We start from the raw sequence: 22,326 nt of genomic DNA, 5'->3' as shown, positions 1-22,326 counted from the left end.
CACACACACACACACACCTCAAACAGAATGTAATGCAGCCAGTCCTACCTGGCACCCAGCTGTCTTCCTTTGTTAAACACAAAAAGTCCTGACAGCCAGCCATATGGGGGTGGGTGGTACTTGTTGCTCTTCCTCTGGGGCTCCTATGGGCACACTGATTTTTCAATTTCTGGAAGGGCTTTTCTCTACTCTTCCGGAGTACCCCCCTCCAGCCTGCAGCGGAGACCCCGTGGTTTTAAATTGCTCCCTTCATTTTCAGCATCTCTTCCTTGGGGGTCTCCCGTGGATGAGACCCTGAAGCTCATACTGGCAAGGAACCCTTGCCAGCATCTCAAACCTGCCACACACGCAGTTAAGTATCTACTTCCCTGCCATCCATGGGGAAAGGGGGTCAAGTTCTTCCTCTGGGAGTGGCTAGATACCTGGAGTAGAAGCCCCCCAGCAACTCTTCATGAAAAAAAAAAAAAGCTAAAAACTTTCTCCACGTCCCCAGCCCCTGCTTCCCGCACAAGCCTCCCTTCCCCTAGCAGCCTCGCGGGAGGCAGGCCTGGGGATAGGGGTAGGCTCTCTCTGAGCCCACGGGTCTCCCTCTGCTCTCCTGAGACTGGGAGCACGAAGCCCACAGGAGCCCCCGCATCCCTGCTTCTCCTGTTGGAGGCGGAGCGCAGCGTCCTCTCCCAAGCAGCAGCCGCAGCCCTCAATTGGAATTCTGTCCCCAAAAGGGGGCCGGAAAAGGAGGAGAGAAAGGAGGGATGGAAGCAAGCAGCAAGAAGCCGCGACCAGGGTCCCAGACATCCCCAGGAAGAAGCTAAGCGTCCGCTGCTAGGAAGCTGCACCGCGGCGCCCCACCGCACTGCATTAGCGTGGCTGTGCTGACATCCCCCCCATGCTTAACACGGGGCATTATGCGCCGGTTAACAGGCTCCGAGCTGCTCAGCGACTTGTTTTAAGCATTTTCTCCCTCGCTCTCGCTTTTAATCTTGTCTCTAGTGGCGTGTGTAGGGGGGAGGACTTTATTTCCATTGGCTAAGCGCTCCCTTCCCACCCACATCCCTTCCACATCACCTTGGTGTCTCCCTAAATAAAACCAGCCCTCCTTATCGCCTGGAAAAAATCAGGAGCTAGAGTTTGAATGGGTTTTATATAAACACTCACCTCTGTCAGCGTGCGGCCAAGCTCTCAGGATAAACTCCCAGTGTCTGGCCTGATGCTTGCCCGGCGATCTCTGTCTTGAACGCCAAGGTTTAAGCAGAATTCAGAGGACTGGGAACTCTTCCCTGAGATTTGATCAACCTGAAGCCAGTTGCGGAACTGCACAGGGTCCCGATGGACCTGAAGGAGAGCCCCAGCGAGGGCAGCCTGCAACCTTCCAGCATTCAGATCTTCGCCAACACATCCACTCTCCATGGTATCCGCCACATCTTCGTGTATGGGCCGCTGACCATCCGGCGTGTGCTTTGGGCAGTGGCCTTCGTGGGCTCCCTGGGCCTGCTGCTGGTTGAAAGCTCTGAGAGAGTGTCCTACTACTTCTCATATCAGCATGTTACCAAGGTAGATGAGGTGGTGGCCCAGAGCCTGGTCTTCCCAGCTGTGACCCTCTGCAACCTCAATGGCTTTCGGTTCTCCAGGCTCACCACCAATGACCTGTACCATGCTGGGGAGTTACTGGCCCTTCTGGATGTCAACCTGCAGATTCCTGACCAGCATCTGGCGGACCCCACAGTCTTGGAGGCCCTGCGACAGAAGGCCAACTTCAAACACTACAAACCGAAGCAGTTCAGCATGCTGGAGTTCCTGCACCGGGTAGGCCATGACCTGAAGGATATGATGCTCTACTGCAAGTTCAAGGGGCAGGAATGTGGACACCAAGACTTCACCACGGTGAGTACTTGGTTTTCAGTTCGCTCTTGTGCTTACTCTTCGGTAGAAGTTGCGCGCTGTTGGCCTTCTGTTTTTGGCCTGGGGTCTCTGCCATGCAGGAGAGAGGGCAGAGACCCAGCTGAAGGCCAAAAGGTAGCTGGTAAGAGGTGTTGGACCAGTTTGTAGAAAAGGTTAACTGCCAGATGAGTACCGTGGTCCTTTCCGATTGGAGAGTTAAAGGGGTCTTGCTGTTGGGATGTGCTGAGTTGGCCTTTCTCCCAGTCAGAGGGAAGAGGCCTGGCTTGTCCATTGTCCAAGGTGCTTGATGTCCGAGCTGTGTGACAGGAACAGCTTGCCATTGGTGAGATGGCATCCTCTCCTCTCTCTTTTTCTCTCCCCTCTCTCCCTCTCCCTCTCCCTCTCTCTCTCTCTCTCTCTCTCTCTCTCTCTCTCTCTCTCTCTCTCTCTCTCTCTCTCTCTCTGCTCTCGGAAGTGGCATCAGGCTCTGCATCCTGTGGGCTGGGCTGGAGCTAAAGCTGTCACAGGAGGGGGTGTGGGGCCCCAGACAGCCTGAATGGCTCGAGTGGCTGTGGGAACTCACTGAGCAGGTGATGCCGCAGAGGTGTGGAAGGCTCTTTCCTTCCTTTTCTTGCCTGAATTGTGTGGGGGAGGAGAGGACCCCCAGAGGCTTCATCTGGTCCTCCTGAAGCCATGGAGCTGTCCATGGTGCTTGGGCAGAGAAGAGAGTGAGGGTAGAGGTTCCTGTAGAGGGTCGGCAGAGATGACAGACGCCGTGAGGAGGTCCGGGAGGCTGGCTTGTCTGGGAGCTTTAGCTTGAAACTCGAAGGCTCGTTTTCTCTGTGTACAATTGCTTCATAACGTGGGTGCAGGAGGAGGGTGTGGGGAGGGGGACCAGCAGCTGTGGGATTGGAAAGCCTGGAGGGGAGTGTGGAATTGAGTAAAGAGGAGGGGATGTGGCTCACGTTCAGGATGGGTTTGCCAGAGCGGGTTGAGAGGGAAAGATGGGATCAGATCTGCTGCCGCTAGGGTTCTCAGCCCAATTAATGGACTGCTAGGCATAACTTGGTGTAACAGGTCAGACAGTAGCTGCCGTCTCTTCCACACTGCCAGACAAATCTGGGGTATCAGGAACTGTGGGATCCTCCTGCAGCCCAATGTGTCTGCTTTCCCCACAGCTTCCTGGGGAAAGGGAAGGAGAGCTTCAGGGATCCAGAGTCTTGATCCAAAAATGCAGTGACAAGTTGGGGATGGCAGGTGCAGCAGTCATCAAGGGAACTGGACTGTGTCGTCAGCCCTTGTCTGAGGTGCTCTGCCTCATTAAGACATTCCCTCCCTTTCCCGTAGTGCAGCCCTTCCCACCCCCTCTCAGAGCCACCTGCCTCTTGCTCTGAGGTTCTCTTTATGTTTCAGCCAGTCTCTGGCTTCAGCCTCTGCACTTGCTGTTGGCTGTCTCTCATTCTGAAAGAGCCCAGAGTGCCAGGGGCATTGCCTCTCACAGCCTGTGTGCTAGAGCTGTTTCCTGGGGGAGCCGTTTTGTATTATTATCCCTTTAAAACATTCCAAGGAAGAGCACAGCCAAACTGACAGCAGCATTTGCTAAAGATGAAGCCAGTCTGAGCTGGAGAAGGAATTGGGCAGCTCTTCTTAAAGGAGCAAACAGGATCCTAAAATATGTCATGCACAAATGATGTCTGAGGGGCCTTGGGGAGGGATGGAGAAAAATGCCTCATTCTTGGAGGCTGAAACCATTGCTGTGTTCCAGCCGGTGCTTTCGAGTGCCTGGCAACGCTCAGTCTCACTGCTGTACTGTGAAGCTTGAATGTGCATTCAGCTCTTCCTCTGTCTGCCTGCACACACATGGAACCCACAGACAACAGATGCCGGGTGCCTCGGGGTGGCCATCCTGGGCAGCAGACCCTAGGACAAGTCTTTAAGCACCCTCAAAAAGCATCCTCATGATGGCATTGCCAACTGGTAACTAAGCTCATGTCCAAGTTCTGTTTAGAAACAGAGGCTTGTTGGTCTTGGGCTGAGTGTTTATATTTGGCCCATCATTTAAATTGCTGGTATCCCAAGTCACCCAAAGTCAGGACTTAAATCCTTATCTGGGCTCCTGACCCTCTGAAACACTGAAGTTGCCTGCAGACAGGTTGACTCTTTGATTAGTGGCATGCAGTATCTCTGTCAAAATCATTTGTTTGAGTACCCATCCTTGGATTGGCCCCTCTGTGTGTAATATCTCCAAATGCTGAAGAGAGGGAGACCTTTGCTGTTCTCTTCTGTCTGCTCAGGGATGTCAGGATGGCACCCACTCTAGATGTGTGATAGGAAGCTGGTCTTCACCAATGGATGACAGTGGGCACCTATGCCAGACCCTGTTGGAGAGGGTAATACAGTAGGGAACATGTCCAAGCCCCTACATTGAGGAGCATACCTCTGACCCACCTTTGTGTTCTCTGGTACTTGGGTGTAGGCAAGGTTTCCTTGCTCCCACCTCAGCAGTGAGCCTATGTAGCTGTTGAAGAAGCCTATTTCCCAGCCTCCTCTCTCATTCTGTGATGGCCATCCCTCTCCAAAGGGCTTTCTTACAAGCTCTGCTGGGGATTGTGATACACCGGGTGCCTTCTTTCTCTAAGCATCGTGGCTGACTTCTTAGAGAATTATGTGTTGGGGATGCTCTTTTTCTGAATTTGGTTTTTCTATAAAGCCCAGAGCATCATCTCCAGGGCGAATGCTGTAGCACAAGCTCCCTTATTCCAAGTTCTTAGCTGGTGTGCAATGAAGTGTGTAATACCCTTTAATTAGTGAATGAGCTGTGATTCTAGCAGAGTGAAAGAAGGTTGTTCATGGAGACTCAAAGTCCCCGGGAAGCCAGGTGTGGAATGCTGAGTGCCAAGTAAGCAGGCATGTTCCCTGCCTATGCAGATACACCCTGAACCCTCTCCCTCGAACAGTCTGGCTTCAGAAAGGTCTGTGGATTTTCTTCCCTGGTAAACCATAAGAAAGATTTGATTCTGGGCCTTCTAATCACAGGAGGTGACCCCAGTGACCCAAAGTAGAAAGGGATGAGATGGGAGTTGATGGAGGTTGTTACTCTGTGATCTGAGTTCAAGGACAATGTAGTAGGCATGGGTTTATTGCCTTGCACCACCCTTATTTCTTTGTTCCCTTGCTTGCTTTCTAGATGGGCACTCATTCACCTAACCTTGACCTTCTAACCCTCAGTATTGTTGGAGGAAAAAGCGTTTGAGAAACTATGTGAGGAAGTCTTCTATGTTTTTGCCAGCTGTGTAGCTATGTGCTGGGGTCCTTAGCAGTATTTGTAACAGGGATTTTGCTGTCTCGCCTGCCTCCACTGTTTTCAGGCATCAGATTGAGGAGGAATGCTGCAAAGATGAGGGCAGGGAGGTGGGAGGGTCACTGCTTTCTCTGGTGAAAACTTATCCTCCAGAGAGCTGCTTCAAGTGGAGGAGGTCCTGTCAGAGTCAGGAGCTGATTACGGCTGCCGGGTGAATTCCATCATTTTCAGTTAGCATGTGACAGGACCTTATGTTGTCTCTTTGCTTAGTCACATTGGGGTTCACCTGCATCCAGGTCCAGGAATGAGAATGACCACTCCATTTTCACACTTAATCTGTCTGCCATTGTGGGTCTTGTGTTTTCAATTTGAAATATCTTAGGAAAGGCTTGGCTTTCCTTCTTCCCCTCTCCTGAATGGATCTTACTGCCCTACAACATATAACATTATAGAGATGATGGAGGTGGAGGCAGAGGAAGGTTGTATCTTTGGGGTTCTTTGACAAGGCTGAATAGGTCTCTAGCTAATCTCTTCAGATCACTTCTCACTACACAGGAGTCTGCATAAGGAAGATGTGGGCTTTGAGAAACAATCTGAGCTGGGATTCCAACTCTATGGGATATATGTGGTGGGAACTAGTATGAGTTGGCTTAGCTCCAGTTTTCCCATCTCTGAGGTAGGATCAGGAACACCCAGGACTCAGCTGGAGGTGGGGCTTACTCTGTGTGGTACACAAAGGGACTGCTAACTGAACTTGAACTCCACTCTTTCCAATCTTCCAGCCCAGGACCACAGCAGCTTCAGAGCATAGGTACCTGCCGTGTTCTTGATGTTTCCAGGGCTCCTCATTTTGCTTGGTACCCTGAACATTGTCTCATATGCACTGGGTTGACCTCTATGTTGCATCTCACACTTCCCAACTTGCCTCCAGGAAGCACACCTTGCTACAGCCCCTGACATGCATGGGGCATGATCTGAACCATGTGTATGGTATCTTTTCTCACTGTGTACCATGTTTATTTCTGTAAGGTTATCCCTTTGTCTATCAAACAGGACCTCTATGGTGCAGCAACAATCCAAGTAGACCAGGTCTGTGCTATCACAATCCATCTTTATCCCAGCCATCCCGGGGCTAGTCTCAGAACAGATTCTGCAAATAGTGTGTCAAGTAGAGGACCTCATAACCCTGACAATATCAGGCAGAACCTCACTGGTTTAGTCACTATTTATCGCTGAATTTACCCATAGTCCTAGCTCCTGGGCATTTCTTATTCTATGTCTTTTGTGCTCTACCTGGTTGTATTGTTCAATGCTATGCTACCTTCAAAGTCCAGTTTTGTTATAACTGCAGCTTTTTACGCCCACAGTACTAACATCTAAATTCCCCTCTTCTTCTTCTGTCTTCCAAGCATCACATACTTTACTTGCCCTTGGTGCAGACATGATATGATGCTTTTCCTTCTGGGAGAAGCCTGAAGTGCTGTCGCTAAAAGGGACTTTGGAGATAAAGGAATTCAGTTCCTAAGTTATTTTAAGCACTGATAGTTTTTAAATTTGTTTTCAAACTGGTAAAAATATAGATACTATGATGTGTAACATGATGCTCTAAATAGTCATATATATTACCTACATATATAAATGGTTGCATTAAGCAGCTTAGTATATGTGTTACCATGCATGCTTATCTTCTGTGTGGGTGTGTATGTATGTATTTTTCAAGATTATGGTATATTGTTATTAACTGTGCCACAGTGTCAGTAAATTGAACTTACTTCTCCTGAAATCCTGTGTCCTTTGATCAACATATCTCCAATCTTTCTACTCGACCACCCAGGCTTCTGGTCATCATCATTTTTCCTTGTGTCTTAGAATTTGATATCTTTAAAATATTACACACGTGGAACTGGAGAGATGGTTCAGTGGTTAAGAACACTGGCTGATCTTCCAGAGGACACAGGCTCTATTCCTAGCACCCACATGGTGATTCTAACCATTTGTAAGTTTAGTTCCAGGGGATCTGATAGCTTCCTCTGACCTCCATGGTTGCTAGGCACACATGTGGAGGTACACAGACATACATTCAGGTAAAACACTAATACACATCTAAAAAAGAGGCAGGATGATCAGGAGTTGTAGGTCATCCTCAACTACACATTGAGTTTGAGGCCAATCTTGACTCCATGTGGACAGCTGCCTCCCCACAATGCTTTCATTCATCGACACATTCTGAAGATCCAGAACTTCTTAGCACATAGCTATCAAAATGTATCCTTGAAGTAAGTATTATGCAGGCTTAAAGCCATGAATGTAAGGTGACTGGCTACTATGGGGTAGAATATGCATTTTTCAGCCTCCCTCTTCCTCACATGTACCTGGATTTTGTTTGATCTGGGGAAGCTAGTCTTTAGTATAACTCTTATCCATCCTTCCTGGTTGTAAAAACAATCCATGGTCACTGACAAACATGAGAAATAAGAGGCAGGGGGAGGAAGGAATGGAAATTGCCCTCAATAACCTTCCTAATATAACTGCATGGGAATATTTTGGTATTTTGAGGGTATTTCTCTTCAGCCACATGATTTGTATGGATATGTGCTTCACCGGGATGGTAATCATGCCTCCTAATATATGGCACAATGTGTACTGTATGGTGTGGACCCAATCAGTGTTGGATTACTATACTTTAATGTTACAGTGAACTTAATTTCTCTGCCTTGATGTCAATGGATTGCTATTATCACACATTTGTGTTGTGCTATCTTGCTCCCCCTGTTTCTTCAGTGTGTGCGAGCATATACTGGAGACCTGTTCTTGAACACCAAGCCAGAGCTCCTGAGGAAAGCTCACCCCTGATCCTCAGTGAGGCCTAGTTCTGCTGCTCCTTATGCAGCTGCTTGCACGGCTGTCCTCATTTCACAGGTGGAAGCCCTGATTCTCTGCCACCTGTGCAGTCTGGACTTGACATCACAATGATCTACTGTAGTAGTACTGCAAATGAGATGATCTCACATATCCTTAGGAGGCTCAACAGCTGGGAGCCTTTGGCATACCATAGAGAGGCAAGCTTTGCTGTGCTGGCCAGGTGGTTTGTTTGATGCCAGCCTCCGGTTCCTGCTTTCTGGTTTGTAGACTGGTAGGTTGTGGACTGTGGAAGTAAATCTTTGAGGGCATGTTGCATCTTTTCTGTTGTGGCTGATGGACTAAGGCTGTGGTTGGGAGCTGTTAGGATGACTCATACTGTCGCCTTGCAAAAAAACAAAAACAAAACTTGCACAGCTCTGAGGTAATGCCCAGTAACTTACTGGGCGGATGTGTATCACTCTGTCTCCTTCCTTGGGAATTCTTCTACCTCCAGAACTGTTGCTAAAAGAGGAGTCTGGATAAAGAGCTTGCCTTGTAAGAGTGAGGAATGGAGTTCAAATTCCTAGAATCCATATTAAAAAACCCAGGTGGGCATGGGGGCCTGTTTGTAATCCCAGCACCCAGTAGGTGAGGCAGAGGATCTCTAGAGCAAGCTGTCTAAATAGACTAGCCATATAGTGAGCTTGGGCTCAGTTGAGAGATTCTGACTCAATGAACAAGATGGAGAAAGATTAAGGAAGGCTCCCAACATATGGGCCTCCATGTGCATTCACACCCATGTACAAGCACACCTGCACATACATATGGGAACACACATGCAAACACATGTGCATGCATGCATATGCAACACACAAACACATATGAGAGAGAAAGAGAACATGAAAGCTAGCTAAGTGTTTGTTTGCTTAGAAACTTACCTGTCCTAATTTAGTTTTACAGAAAATCTTTCCCTCAATAAAGATTCAAGCTTTAAAATCCTCTCTCTAAAATGAATCTAGTTTGCTGCTATTTTCCATAGGAGGAGCCAAGATGGGAACCCCACACACACTACCACCACCCCATATCCAAAACCCACTTCTTCAAAGGATGAGGCAGCTTTTAGCACCAGGCTTGCTGCTGGAAGCAGTACTTCTTAGAGTAGTTCACACTTCAAAGTAACAAGCTTCTTGTTCCTTCCAAAGGACCAAAAACATGATGTTCAAGGCTGGCTTTGTGTTTTCTCGGTTTTGTGTGTTCATGGTTGAAGGAGTTAGGTTGAAATATCAAATGTGGGCAGCCAGGACACCTGACCTATGCTCTATCATCACATGAAACAAGTGTGCTGTGTGTGTCCTGCAAATCTGAAGTTTCATATATCCCACCCTTCCATGCATTTATCTTCAAATTCACCCTTACAGGCTGGGCTTCTGGTAGCCTTACAGCAGCTGCAGCCAACAAGCAAGCACACAACACATTGTCTACTTGGTAAATCTGAAATCCCTGGGAGAAACCTTCTTATGAAGACGGACTTTCCCAGGGGGCATGCCCGGAGGCATCATTTTCTGATGCTAGATCCTTCCCTTAGCATTTACTTCCCTAGTGCTTTAGGCATACTCTATGAAGATTTACTCAATGGTCATTGAAATGAATGTTGGGAGGAAATTAAGCATGCAGCAGAGGAAGAATGTATTTGACTACCATTGATGGATAATGAACCTCTGTGAGCCCCAGTTTCCCCATAAGTAGAATGAGTGGGCTGAACTAGGTAGTTTCCAAGGACAACTCCTTGTCCTGTATTTGCTTTACTAAAACTAAAACCTTCGCTTACATTGAGACTGGGGGAAGGAACTGATGTTACTTTCCAAGCCAGTGCGCTTAGCTATGTATTGGTTTGCTTTTATTTAAGTCTATGCAGCAGAAGCAGAAGTGCACAGATGCACAGAGCGGCTGTAGTGGGATCGAGGAGGCACTGAACCATACTCTCAGAATCCCATCCAGGAGGCCTGCGTGTCTAGCTGTAGATTCTCCGTCTAACAAAGTTTCTATCCTTATTAGCACAGCAGGTGTGAGCTTGGATCCACTCTGGGTCTTACAGGTGGTAACTAACAGGAGTATCTATATGAGATGTTAAAGGTAGTCCACAGAGATTCCCTAGACAGCTGCTGTATCTCATAGCAAAGACCACTGTGCCTTTCTTGGGTGGGTTGTTATAAACCTCCCTACCACCTGGGGGCAGCCTGTGGCCAGGGATAATGTGATGAGCACAAAATGCCTACTCACAGGTACCTTGTCTCTATGCGGATTAATGGTGTAATTCACACTGTATGCTTCCTGTGGGGTCAGGCCGAACATCTAGGCTTAATTTCACCATTCTCTATCTTGCTTCACTCTACTTCAGGGGCTTTCTCTGAGAATACTTAGTAACTCACCTGCTCAAGACTCATCTCTGGCTCTGCCACCAAATCTATAACCCTATTCATTACTTTTTCTTCCTTTGTTTGTTTGGTAACATGGAGATTGATCTCAGCTACAGTTTAGAAAGTAGGATTCCTGAAGTAGCATCCTTTAAATTCCAGGCTTTCTAGATCTGCATCTTTAACTTGGGACCTATGATGGTTTCCAAAGGCCATTTTCCAAAACTTAAGCAAGCATCTCTTGGGTCAGGCATTACTGTCCAAACTCTGCTGGTTGCTCCTCTTTGGGGGGTGGGGTTTGCCCAGCAACAGCCCTTCTAAGGAGCTGAGCTGACTGTATTCTGCCAGCTGCTATTTATCCGTAAGCTGTTTTCATTGTAGTATACATCTTCCCTGGCACCTGTGTTATCATTTTCCAGATCCCATGGTTCCCCTTGAAAGCCCCTCCCAGCATTCCCTGCCACAGCTCCGTGAATGAGCCTCCACCTAGCTTCAAGGAAGAAGCTACCACCTTTGATGCTGGCAGTGGGTTGAGCCCTCTATGAAGTGGGAGGGATGGATGCTGAGCAGGGAGATTCTACTCATATATCACAGAAACCATGAGTGATGGAGGAGTGTATGAAAGGACTCTTACTGTTCAGGCTGAAATGGGAAGCTGGTGACTCAAGGGCAATGTGATTGCTGTCTCCAAACACTTAGAAAACAATCATAGAAAATGGAAACAGGACCTTCTCTGAGAGAGGCCAGAGGGCAGAGCTCGAGCTGCTGGGTGGAGGGTGGGAGTTCAGAGAGCTGGCTAACAACTGATTGGAAAGACTTACCCTGGGAGTCTAGAGTACCTTAACTCTGCCTGTTCCCTACCCCTGAGGTCTAACCAAAGCTAAGGGTTCACCTCTAGGAAGGGATTGACGTCTGGTACAGGGTAGATCAATGACCTCCAATGTTACTTCCAACTGAGTGTTTTATTTCTTCTTTCCTGAATAGATAGCTGAGGTTGAGGGTAAAAGCCATTGATGGAGGGCATTGGAAAGGAGTGCTGACAGGTGCAACTAGCAACCCAGATTACAGATCCACCCACTGCCCAGTACAATGAAGCTTTGAAGTTAAGTGCCGCTGATGGATGCCAGGAAGAAGAATGGTGTCTTTCGAGATAAAAGAGTGGATTCATCCAGAGAGAACACGGGAAGAATGGGGTGCTGGAAGCCAGCCACTGTAGTGGCAGCTAATGGTCTGGCCATACCAAAATGTGTATGTGTGGCTTATTGAGAGGCAGGTTCCAGAGTTTGTCATAGATTCTGGGAGCTAGCTTCAATCCCACAGAGGAAGGTTTGGGTTATGTTTGAGCATGGTCTAGTTTCACATTGAGGGCTGAGGGGGCTGGGGAACTTTATGGTTTAGACACAATCCTGGGGTTAGGGTGCTAGAAACATCCTCCAGTACAGAATTCAGGAAGGAGGCTAGGCTGGCAAGGAGAATGCCCTGCCCAGGAACACTGGTGACAGATAGCCAATAGACATCTGAGCTAGGGAAGAACAGCAAGTATTACATGGGCTCTGGCTCCTGAGACAATAGTACAATGGGGTATTGTTGCTTCTAGTCACATTAACAGTGGGCAGAGCCAGGCATGCAAGTGTTCAGATGGGTGTGGCTTTGTATGAATTATTTAGCCCTTCCAGGCCTCTATTTCCTTATCTATTAAGTAATAGTATCTCAATACTCTGCTTCACAACAAGCAAGTTCATAGTGACTAGATAAAATAAATAAGGCTCTTATTGGCCAGGTACAGAATATCTGCTTTATTGATTTTGCTTTAAGACAGGATCTCATGTAGCCTAGGCCTGCTCTGGTTTCCTGTGTAGCTGAATGTGATCTTGAACTCATTGTCTTCCTGCCTCTACCTGCAAGTGCACGGGGCACCAAGCCCAGTTTATGAGGCACCGGGGATGGTACCCAGAGTGTTCTGCATGCTAGGCAAGCATTCTACCAACTGAGCTACACCCTCAGGCCTGATGCTGTTAATTTTATTATTCCTGAGGTAAGTGGGTGATACTGACAGGTGGGACAGAAGGATTTGCTAGGGACAGAAGGATTTGCTTTTAAATCCATATTGACAGTGTAGCATTAGGTGGTCTCAAGAAAGGGTGGAGAGTGAGGCTGTGAACAAGCCAGGCACCTACCCACAGCTGTGGTTGATCACCATATACACACTCAGACCGTGCCAAAGCTGATTTCCCTCCAATAGTCCAGCACTGTATAGTTTATAAAGTCTACTAGAGAAGGCTAGGAGTTTCTGAGTGTTCCAGACACTTGTGTCAGCAGTTTCCTCAACAAAAGCTCATCTAGTTTTCCCAATAGCCCCACGGAATACAGAGCTCTGTTATGTTTGTTTAGTGAGGGAAGAAATGAAGCTTAAAACTGTGCTGTAGTTAGAAACGTGTGCAAGTATAATCTGAGGAGTCTCGCTCCAGATCCCCAGTGCTCTGAGAGACTCCAGCTTACTTCCTTAGCTTGGCTGTTTGTCACCAGTGTTCCTGGGCAGGGTGTTCTCCTTGTCAGCCTAGCCTCCTTCCCAGCTCCTATAGTTGAGGATGTTTCTACCACCCTAAACTGAGAATTGTGCCTAAGTCATAAACTCCCCAGTCTTCCCAGCCCTCAGTGTCTAAAACTGTGGGCCATGGCTTCACATTGGGAGGGTCATATAACTATATGGGAGGGTCATGAACAGTAGGGCAACAGCAAAAGACTCTGAATGCACAATAGCATGTAACAAAGCTGGAGTGTTTCTGGCGTTGCATCCACTGGTGTTGCATCCCACAGCTTCACTGAAGACAAGGTTCAGAACGCCCAGCCTGTGCACTTTGCCATCACACTGTGCAGAGCCAATGAACTCTGCTCTGGATACCCCTGCTTGGATACCAGGCTGTGCTATGAACTGTATATATAGAGTTTCTGCTCCTACAGAAATGTGATGGTTTAATTATAGTAAGTATTGACTCTTAGTATTTCCCTACCATCATTCCTCAGTATATAAGTGTCAAATTCGTCTGTCTTTGGATTCCATTGTGTTAGAATGTTTGATGTTAAGAATTGCTTTTTGAGTTGCTAACGAGTTTCATTTAAAAAAATCATTAAATGAATTTTGGCTTTGGATTAGGATGGGCTTTCCAACAAATTCTGAAATGGCCTTAAACTTCTGCCTTGTTTCACTACACATTCAAGCAAAGCAGTGTTCCCAGTGTTGATGATGATAAAGTCAAAATATCATCCATCAACTCTGAAAAATGTTGAAAATGCTCTGTGTCCCACAATATAAAATATTCAGCCAAGATTGAACTCTATCTGTAAAAATAAACCAATGCATCCATCTCATTGTCATGCAAATTTCCGTAATTTTTAATAAATAGAAAATTACATACACATCAGGAAATTGATGAGTTTGATGTATTATTTTATGTTTATGAGTGTTTGCCTAGATGTCTGTCTGTGCACAACATATATGCAGTGACCTTGGAAGCAAGAAAGGGGGTTAGATTTCCTGGAAATGGACTGGCAGCTGGCTGTGAGCAGGTCTGTGGGAATGTAACATGGGTCCTCTAGAAGACCACTCACTGCTTTTAACCACTGAGCCACCATGTCTCTAAACTCCAAAGAATTGTTTTAAAATCCACTTCCTTATAATATTTATGAATAAATGTTCAATTATAATACCGATTTTGCATATATCTTGACCTGGGCAAAACGTTCTAGGGTGGCAAGGAGTCCTGCCTCATGAGATGCTGTTTGGTCCTCACAGCAGTTCTGACAATGGAAGATGCAGTACCATGCTTCACAGTTGAGTACAGGAGATGCTCAGAAAGGTTCAGTGACAGGATTAAGGACTCTCAGACAGAAAGAAGCCTTGAGGATTAGAGCTCTCGTGTTTGTTGATTGCTTCTGAGGCTTCTCTGGAAAGGCACTGTGTTTCCTGGTTTCCTGTGCAGTACTGGGGTGAGTGAAGGCAAGACTGCTCCCCAGCAGGTCTTCAGGACAGAGAGGTCAAGGGGTTAGAATTTAGGCTCAAAGTCCTCTACTTTTTAGTGTCCTCCTTGCCTTGGCATCTGGCATTGAAAGTAGCTGGACCTGAAGCTAAGGAAGGGAACAGAATGGGAAGGGTGTCCCAGCTTCAGAGCTCAGTCATCCAGTCAGCCCTCTGGTTCCCACAGCATCCTCTACCCTTGTGTAGGTGAATGGAGGAGACAGAGGCAGCCTTAGTGCTCTGTGGCTGAGGCCCAGTGAGAGGTTGGGCTCGCAAGATAGTATCCTAGCTTCCCATGACTACTGTCTAGCTCTAGCTCCAGTCTTAGGGAAAGAGAGAGAGAGAGAGAGAGAGAAACAGAGAGAGAGAAACAGAGAGAGAGAAACAGAGAGAGAGACAGAGAGAGACAGAGACACACACACACATACACACACACACACACACAGAGAGAGAGAGAGAGAGAGAGAGAGAGAGAGAGAGAGAGAGAGAGAGAGTTTCTGAAAGTGGCCAAACCCAGCCTTTCCTCTGATAAATGTGTGGGTCACCAGAGTTGGGTGGCATGCCTCATCAGTGCAGCTACTGTCACCAGGAACACAACTGGGAGATATGCATCCACTCTGCAGATTTCACACCCATCTTTCAGGGCAAGATGGGAACTGAATCCCAGAGCCATAATTTTTGCATATCACAGGCACTGGGAGCTGGGCACATGCCTGTGTTGGTTCTGAACTTTCACCTGCTCTGTTCTGTTTGTGGGCCTTTGATTTCTTCTATCCAGGATTGCACAGTGACTTGATTTTAAATGTCCTGTCCTAGTTTGTTCAAATGGTCATATCTGCAGGTGGTAGAGGGGCCCTAGAGTGACACTTAACAGTTCATAAAAATATTTGGATAACCTTAGGATTCAAGGCTACAATTGCATATTACATGGGTGAACCTGGGCAAGCGGTGTAATTAGAGTTTGTGAGAATGAAACCATCTGAACACTATAGCATAATTGGGAACAACCTACATGAGTTTCTTCCTGCTATTTTCTTGCTCGCCATCTCCCCATACACAGACTCTGCCTCCAAAGAAGGAGCTGTGCATTCCCCTCACTTCTTAGCTTCCCCTCCACCCCCAGGTGGGTTTCTCTTGGGATTCTTTGCCTTTGTTATCTTGTGGTCTCTTTCAGCTCCTGGCCATGGTGATTGAAGCTCCTTTCTCTGGAGCAGAAATGGTTCAATTGGTAATCTAGCATGCTCACTGCCTTAGTTTCTTTTGTAATTCTGCAATTAACTGTTCTGAAAAAATCAGGTTGAGGGGGAAAGAGCTCATCTTAGTTCATAGTTCAAGGGTCTGGCCCATCCTGGCAATGAAATCAAGGCAGCGGGAACTTGAATAAGCTTATCAAGTGATAAAGGATGAGTCAAGAAACAGAGAGTGGTGAGTGCATGCTGGTGTTCACCTCTCTCTCTCTCTCTCTTTCTCTCTCTCTCTCTCTGTTTGTAAGTCATGATCCCAGCCATGGAATGGCACCACCAATGGTGGGCAGGTCTTCTCATCACAATTAATATGATCATGATAACTCCCATAGACCACAGGCATTGCCTCTCTCCCAAGGGAGTCTGAACTCTATCAAGCTGATTAGCACTGACCATCATACCCATAACAGAACTTAAGGAATCCCAGATTCTCACTTTCTCCATAGTAGCCCAGCCCTGAGTGATACCCACCTCTTTTTTTCTCAGAAAAGGTGACAGGTAGCTGATGGAAGACGCATAGCTCCAGAAGGGACAAGCAACTGTGTCTTCCAAAGCTTGGGCCAAGGTGGCCACTGCCTTCCTAGCAGAATGGATTTTCTAGAAGAACACCTTCTGTCCCCTGGGCCTGTTAGCTATTTCAGGGACATTTTAAGTGGCCATTAACAAAATGTTGAATTATAGTTGCAAACCTTTGGGAGTCAAGTGACATTCACATGAATCACTAGTGAGAGCTGAGCAGTCAAGGCTGCCACAATGGGCCGGTATTAAATAAACAGGGGCTGTTGTTCTTCCCAGAGCACAGAGTCAAGAAGGTCACTCCTTAGAGCCCATAAAGCAGGACACTTTTGGACACATGTCTGCTACTGCAGGGCAGACACTCTCTCTGGTTATCAGAGAGGAACATTGCAGCTTTATCTATGGAAAAACTAGCAATAATCAAAATGTACAAGGGCTCTCCCAACTATAAGAAGCTATGCATTGTCCAATGCATTGATTCATTGGCTCAGTGAACATCTACTGATGTTCTGGGCATTGTGCTAGGCTCACGAGAAACTGAAATGAATAATACCCTGTGTGGGAATTCTAGGAACTCCCCACAGAGTGAGGGAGGCTGAGCAGTAAACAAACACATGGCTTTACACTGAGTAACCAAAAGCTGCAGCAGGTCCAGGAGCAACAAAGCAGTGCAAGCTCTAAAACTCTCAATGGGAGACTGTTACATTACTTTCTCCTCCTGTATTTCCTCCCTTTTCAAATTCTTATAACAACTGTGATCACAAACATTGCAAGACTCCTATGGAGGATTCCCAAGTGTCTTTTACCCAGGCAATCAAGCCCTTAGTGGCCAAAAACATCCCATCACAGCTAGCTGTCAAAGGCCTTTCCTGTGGCCCCTGGATTTTCATGACTTTAACATGATTTGCAATCCAGAGCCACTGGTTTTGTATAGTGGTGTTCAGCTTGGGTTCCTTCAATGTTTCCTCTGGCTTAGACGTGGGTTAAGATTTTATTTGCTTTTATTCTTTTGTGGTACTAGGAAGTGAAGCCACAGTCTGACACAGGGCTGTGGCACTAAGCAACACCCCCAGCCTCCCAGGTTAGGCATCTGGGACTGAGATTTCAGGGACATGAACTCTTTTGCATTCTGTCTGGGGTAAGAGCGATCTTTTCCCCATTTCTGCTCATTTCTTTTCTTTTCTCTCTCTCTCTCTCTCTCTCTCTCTCTCTCTCTCTCTCTCTCTTTCTTTCTTTCTTTCTTTCTTTTTTGTTTTTCCAGACAGGGTTTCTCTGTGGCTTTCGAGGCTGCTCTGGAACTAGCTGTTGTAGATCAGGCTGGTCTCGAACCCACAGAGATCCGCCTGCCTCTGCCTCTCAAGTGCTGGGATTAAAGGCATGCGCCACAAATGCCCGGCTCTGCTCATTTCTTTATATCAGTGTAGATTCTTAAACAGACTTCTATTTTATACAAAGTCATATTTAGTTTACATAATTATTTAATTGGAAACATGTTTCCCCATATTTTGAAAGCCCTTTCCACTGACCCCTGTGTCCTTCTGCTATTTCCAGAGTTCTCTGGACATTTGAGGTTCTGGCTCAACTAGTGATCTGGGTTCATCTTTTTCATTCTCTGCATTATAATCAGACATTTTCAGCAAATTCAGGCTCTAGTCAGCAGGGGGTGGTATTTAGAACCAGGATCTGGGAGCCAGGTGTGCTCATGGCCATCTAGGGTGCTCTTGCTCCTAAGATTCAGAGCTAGGATATTTACATATTCATTGATACCTAGGTTTCAATCCCTGGTTTACATGGAACTATTCGATTCCAGGATTCCAGTCTCATACCACAGGGTTCCTTGCAGTTTCTCCACTTTCCATGTTGGCTCCTCCCTACTCCAGTAGTGAGACACTTGTGACCCATGATTCTTGGACCACTTTTTCACTTGCTTAGTCCTCTTGAGTGGACTCCAGCACCATGCTCCACTGAACTGTGGATCTGCTTGGGTAACCCATCTCCAGGGCCTTGTTCCTGTCCTGACCATCATGTCCTGACCAGCCTCTCTGCAGTTGTCACTTCAATGCCTGCCTCAATTATCTCCAAACTATTGACACAGCTTCTGTAACTTCTAAACTCCAAAATCAATTGGAGAGAGATATTCAAGATGGTTGTATGTTGTAAGTGGTTTTTCTGTCTCTGTTAAGCAAAATGCTCACATCTATCAAGAGAGACAGAGACACAAAGAGACAGAGATAGATACATAGAGAGACTTAAAACAGCTTTTCTTAAAGTGAGGTATAATTCTCATGCCGCACAGTTGCAGTTTGCTGATATAAAGTATATAATTCCAGGTATTAGCGTCTTCATAAAGTTGTGAATTTTAGGAGCATCCCCACAAGAGACCCTGCATCCATCAACAATCACTTCATCTCCTTGATTTCCTACAAATCCATCCCTCTAGCCCCAGGTAAATATTAGTCTATTTCTGCCTCCCTGGATGTGTCTGTTTTGGAGATGACACATAGAAGAAATCTTACAACAGGTGATATTTTGCTACAAAAATTTCCAATCAAGCAGAATATTTGTCTTCCAGGTTTATTTTTGGTAGTTAGTGTCACTATATTACTGCCTTTGAATACTCAATATTATTCTACTCAGAGGCTGAACTACATTTTATTTTGCCAGCCATCAATTAACATGCCCTTGACTTGTTTACATTTTATTGTTGTGAATAATGTTGTCTCTCAGACCAGTTGGTATATCCAGTTATTCCACATTCTGAGTCTGCCTAATTCTTCTTTGTAGTGTCCCTTGCCATGCTTCTCCCTTCTCTGTATTTCTTCCAATGTCTGAGTTAGTTTTAAGAACTCAACTGGATTCAATTGAGCTTTGATCACCTAGCTAAGGGAGAGACTGCTAGGCCACTCATTGCAACATCACCCATCCTCACACCGTCTCTCAGGATCTGGAAGATGCTGCTGGTGCGTGACTTCCTGTTCATGGTCCATTTGCTCTAATATCGGAAACCAGAGTCAACGCTTGCATTGGTGATTACAAAATAGTGATTTCCTATTCTGTCCACCCCACACTTATTATCTGGCATTCTTCCTAAGGGAGAGCTTTTCCTCATCAGCTGGACCAAGCACAGTGGCTCCTGTGAAGCAAAGGAAACCTTCTTCTTGCCTTTTAAGTACCAGTTTCCATGAGGCAGAGTTGCTGGTCTTGAGGTAACTATTTTTTCCCAGACAGGCACAGAATAAGAGGGAAGGTATGCACTAGAGGAAGTTGAACAATGGCTGGGAAGTGAATGCTGGTGGCAGGAGAGTGAGAGAGAAGATCATTAGGACACCACTTTGCTGTAGCCATGGCGACCACAGGGCCCATGCTATCCCAAAGTTGGGCTCTTTGTCTCTCACTCATGGGTCTCACCCTTAGGAACTTGGCCTGGCTGTAGGAGATAAGACAGTAAGGAAGCACAGCTGTTACCACACTGATCACATGGCCCAAGACAGATCTGTAAGTGTTTAACTTTATCAACTGCAAAGATTCGAATTTTATAAAATTACATTTATTATTGTGTGTGTATACATATCCACATGTGTGAGAATGTGTCTGTGCAACAATGCGCATGTGGAAGCCAGAGGACAGCTTAGAGGATTCAGTTCTCTCTTTTCATCATATGGGGACCAGGAACCAAGCTCAGGTCCTCAGGCTTGGCAGCAAGCATCTTTACCTGTGGAGCCATCTCTTGTCCCAGCAACCCGAATCTAACTTGTCCCTTCCTATCCTCTCACTCCCCAAGTGTCTTTCCCTGATATGGTGCAATGCTTGTGCTGCCTTTTGCTGTCCCTAGTGAACTCATTCAGCAAGCCTCCTTGGAAGGACCAGAAGAGGCAAAGGATGCTCCTCCTTGTGAACTCTACCTAGCTCAGCTACCATGATGAATGTTCGTGAAAGGGAGGGACTTAGTGAGCCCTCATTATGTGTTGGCAGGGTTTAAAGCACTTTGCACGTGTGTTTGAGAGCGCAGCACTGTGTCCTCCCAGTGACCAGAGAGATGCTGCTCTTACCCCTCTCTTCTTATTTCTCGAGACTCGGGACAGCTGATAAAAGGAATTGCCAAGTCCTCCCACCCATGTTGTCACCCTAGCACTGTATGACAAACTTTACCTAGGACCACAGACAACTGAACACTACCACACTCTCCTGCCCCCAGCCTGGGTTTCCCTGATAATTAGATAACTCGATAGCTTACTGTTCTTGAGTCTGGATGGGAGTGTTTCTGGTGCAGAGGGGATCCAAAGGTATGAGTCCTTTCCAGATTCATGTGGTAAGACACTAACTCTAGGTGCTAGTGGTATTAGGAGGTAGAGCCTTTGAAAGATAGTTAAGCCTGGTGGTGGGGCCCTCGGGAGTGGGTAAGTGCCTTTTTAAGAAGGCCCAAGAGAGACCCCTCTCATATAGGATGCAGCTAGAAAGTACCCCCACACAGCGCTGACTCTGCTGTCACTTTGACCTTGAACTTCTCAGCCCTCAGAACCATGGAAATAAATTTCTGTTGTTTTTAAGTCACTCAGCGTGTGTGTTTTACTAATGTATCCTGAAGGGACTCAGGTAGGAGTGAAGTAGGCTGTCACTCACACAAGGGGTGGGTTGGAGATGGCGCTCAGTGAGAATGGGCACCACTGTACGCAGGAACCCTAGGCATAACGCTGTGATTCTTCCTTGCATTCCTTGCTTGAGAGCCCCCAAACAGTCTCCTTTACACCTCTGCCTCTAGCCTCCCTGCACATAGTCACTAATCATCATGCATGCTAATGAAAGCACAAAATTAACATTGGCCAATGGCTAATGATGCTTTCAGTGGGTGAATTTAAAGTTGCTTTCCTGGGGAAATCCAACTCAGTTTATTTGGTAGGAAATTGCTTGTCAACCAAAAGGCATGCTCTGGCCAAAGTCTCCATTGTGGTGGCGGTCAGTGGGGGAGGAGGGTGGGCATGCATACATCTACACTGAGTAGTCACAACCTTCTGTCATTTATTTATTGTTTTGTTCATTCATTTTCTTTTTTTAAGGCTATGATTTGTCCATGATGCATAAGGCTTATCCCATACCCTTGGTGGGATCTCATATGTTCAGAGGGATGTGGGTATATGAACGAATACTTTTCATTGGAGCTATTGTGTGGAAGTTGTCTGTTACATGCACATGAGTATTGCAGGATGGAAGTAATCCTTGCCAAGTGGGAATACTAGGATGACTATGTGACAAAGTTGGCATCCTAGCTCAGCCTCCAAGAGGAGTGGGATTTTTAAGATATATTAATTTGTGTGTGTGTGTGTGTGTGTGTGTGTGTGTGTGTGTGAGAGAGAGAGAGAGAGAGAGAGAGAGAGAGAGAGAGAGAGAGAGAGAGAGAGTCCAGTGCCCATTGAGGACAGAAGAGCTGATCCCTTGGAGCTGTAGTCACAGGCAGTTGTGAGATGCATGATATGGGTGCTGGGATCTGAAATTGGATCCTGTGCAAGAGCAGCATGTGGTACTAGTGGAATTTTAATGGGTGAAAGGGGAAGAGAACATCCTAGAGCCAGGGACATGTATTAGTGAAGGCGTGAAATAGGTTGGCTCCAGGTGGTGCCAAATGTATGTAATGTATGTGTGAGGAGAGGAAGAAAGAGAAGGCAGTTTGTAGAGTTGAACGAGTGTCACAGGCAATGGGGAGCAATGGAGAGCTCATCATGACATAGGTACAGTTTACTTTAATTGGAGTAGTGATTGATGTCATTCTGCTCGAGGATGGCTGAGATAAGAAAGATGTTGCAAAGGTGCAGTTTGTATCTGGTTGTTCTTCTGTAACAATTATTATCATTATTTTAAAAGATCTGCTTTTGCTTCATCTTTTGCCTCTTAATCATATCTTTGTGGGAGTGGGAACTGTAGTATAAATTGCTGTAGAAGGTAGACAATGTTTCGGGTGGTGAAATACTTCCACCATCACACGCCAAGAGAATTAAAGTGTAGCGAGCAGAAATGCATCTTCTGTGACATCCAACCTTGGCTGTATGTTAGGATCACTTGGGGAACTGTAAAGTACAAAAACAAAAAGACAAAAAACCAAAAAATAAAAATATCAAAAAACAA

General features: G+C 46.4%; 1 protein-coding gene across 1 annotated transcript in view; it reads left to right on the top strand.

The window, feature by feature from the left end:
- The first annotated feature begins 1,326 nt into the window (after window positions 1-1,326).
- Asic2 (acid sensing ion channel subunit 2) overlaps window positions 1,327-22,326 on the top strand; it is a 1,077,671-nt gene continuing 1,056,671 nt past the window's right edge. Inside the window, exon 1 of the mRNA XM_035447471.1 lies at window positions 1,327-1,881. Within this exon, the coding sequence (XP_035303362.1) occupies window positions 1,327-1,881 (555 nt within the window). The remainder of the gene's footprint in view (window positions 1,882-22,326) is intronic.

Source organism: Cricetulus griseus, chromosome 7, assembly GCF_003668045.3.
Source record: "Cricetulus griseus strain 17A/GY chromosome 7, alternate assembly CriGri-PICRH-1.0, whole genome shotgun sequence".
Lineage (NCBI taxonomy): Eukaryota > Metazoa > Chordata > Mammalia > Rodentia > Cricetidae > Cricetulus > Cricetulus griseus.
The sequence above is the reverse complement of the archived record's forward strand: the minus strand, read 5'-3'. Positions and strand labels throughout refer to the sequence as shown.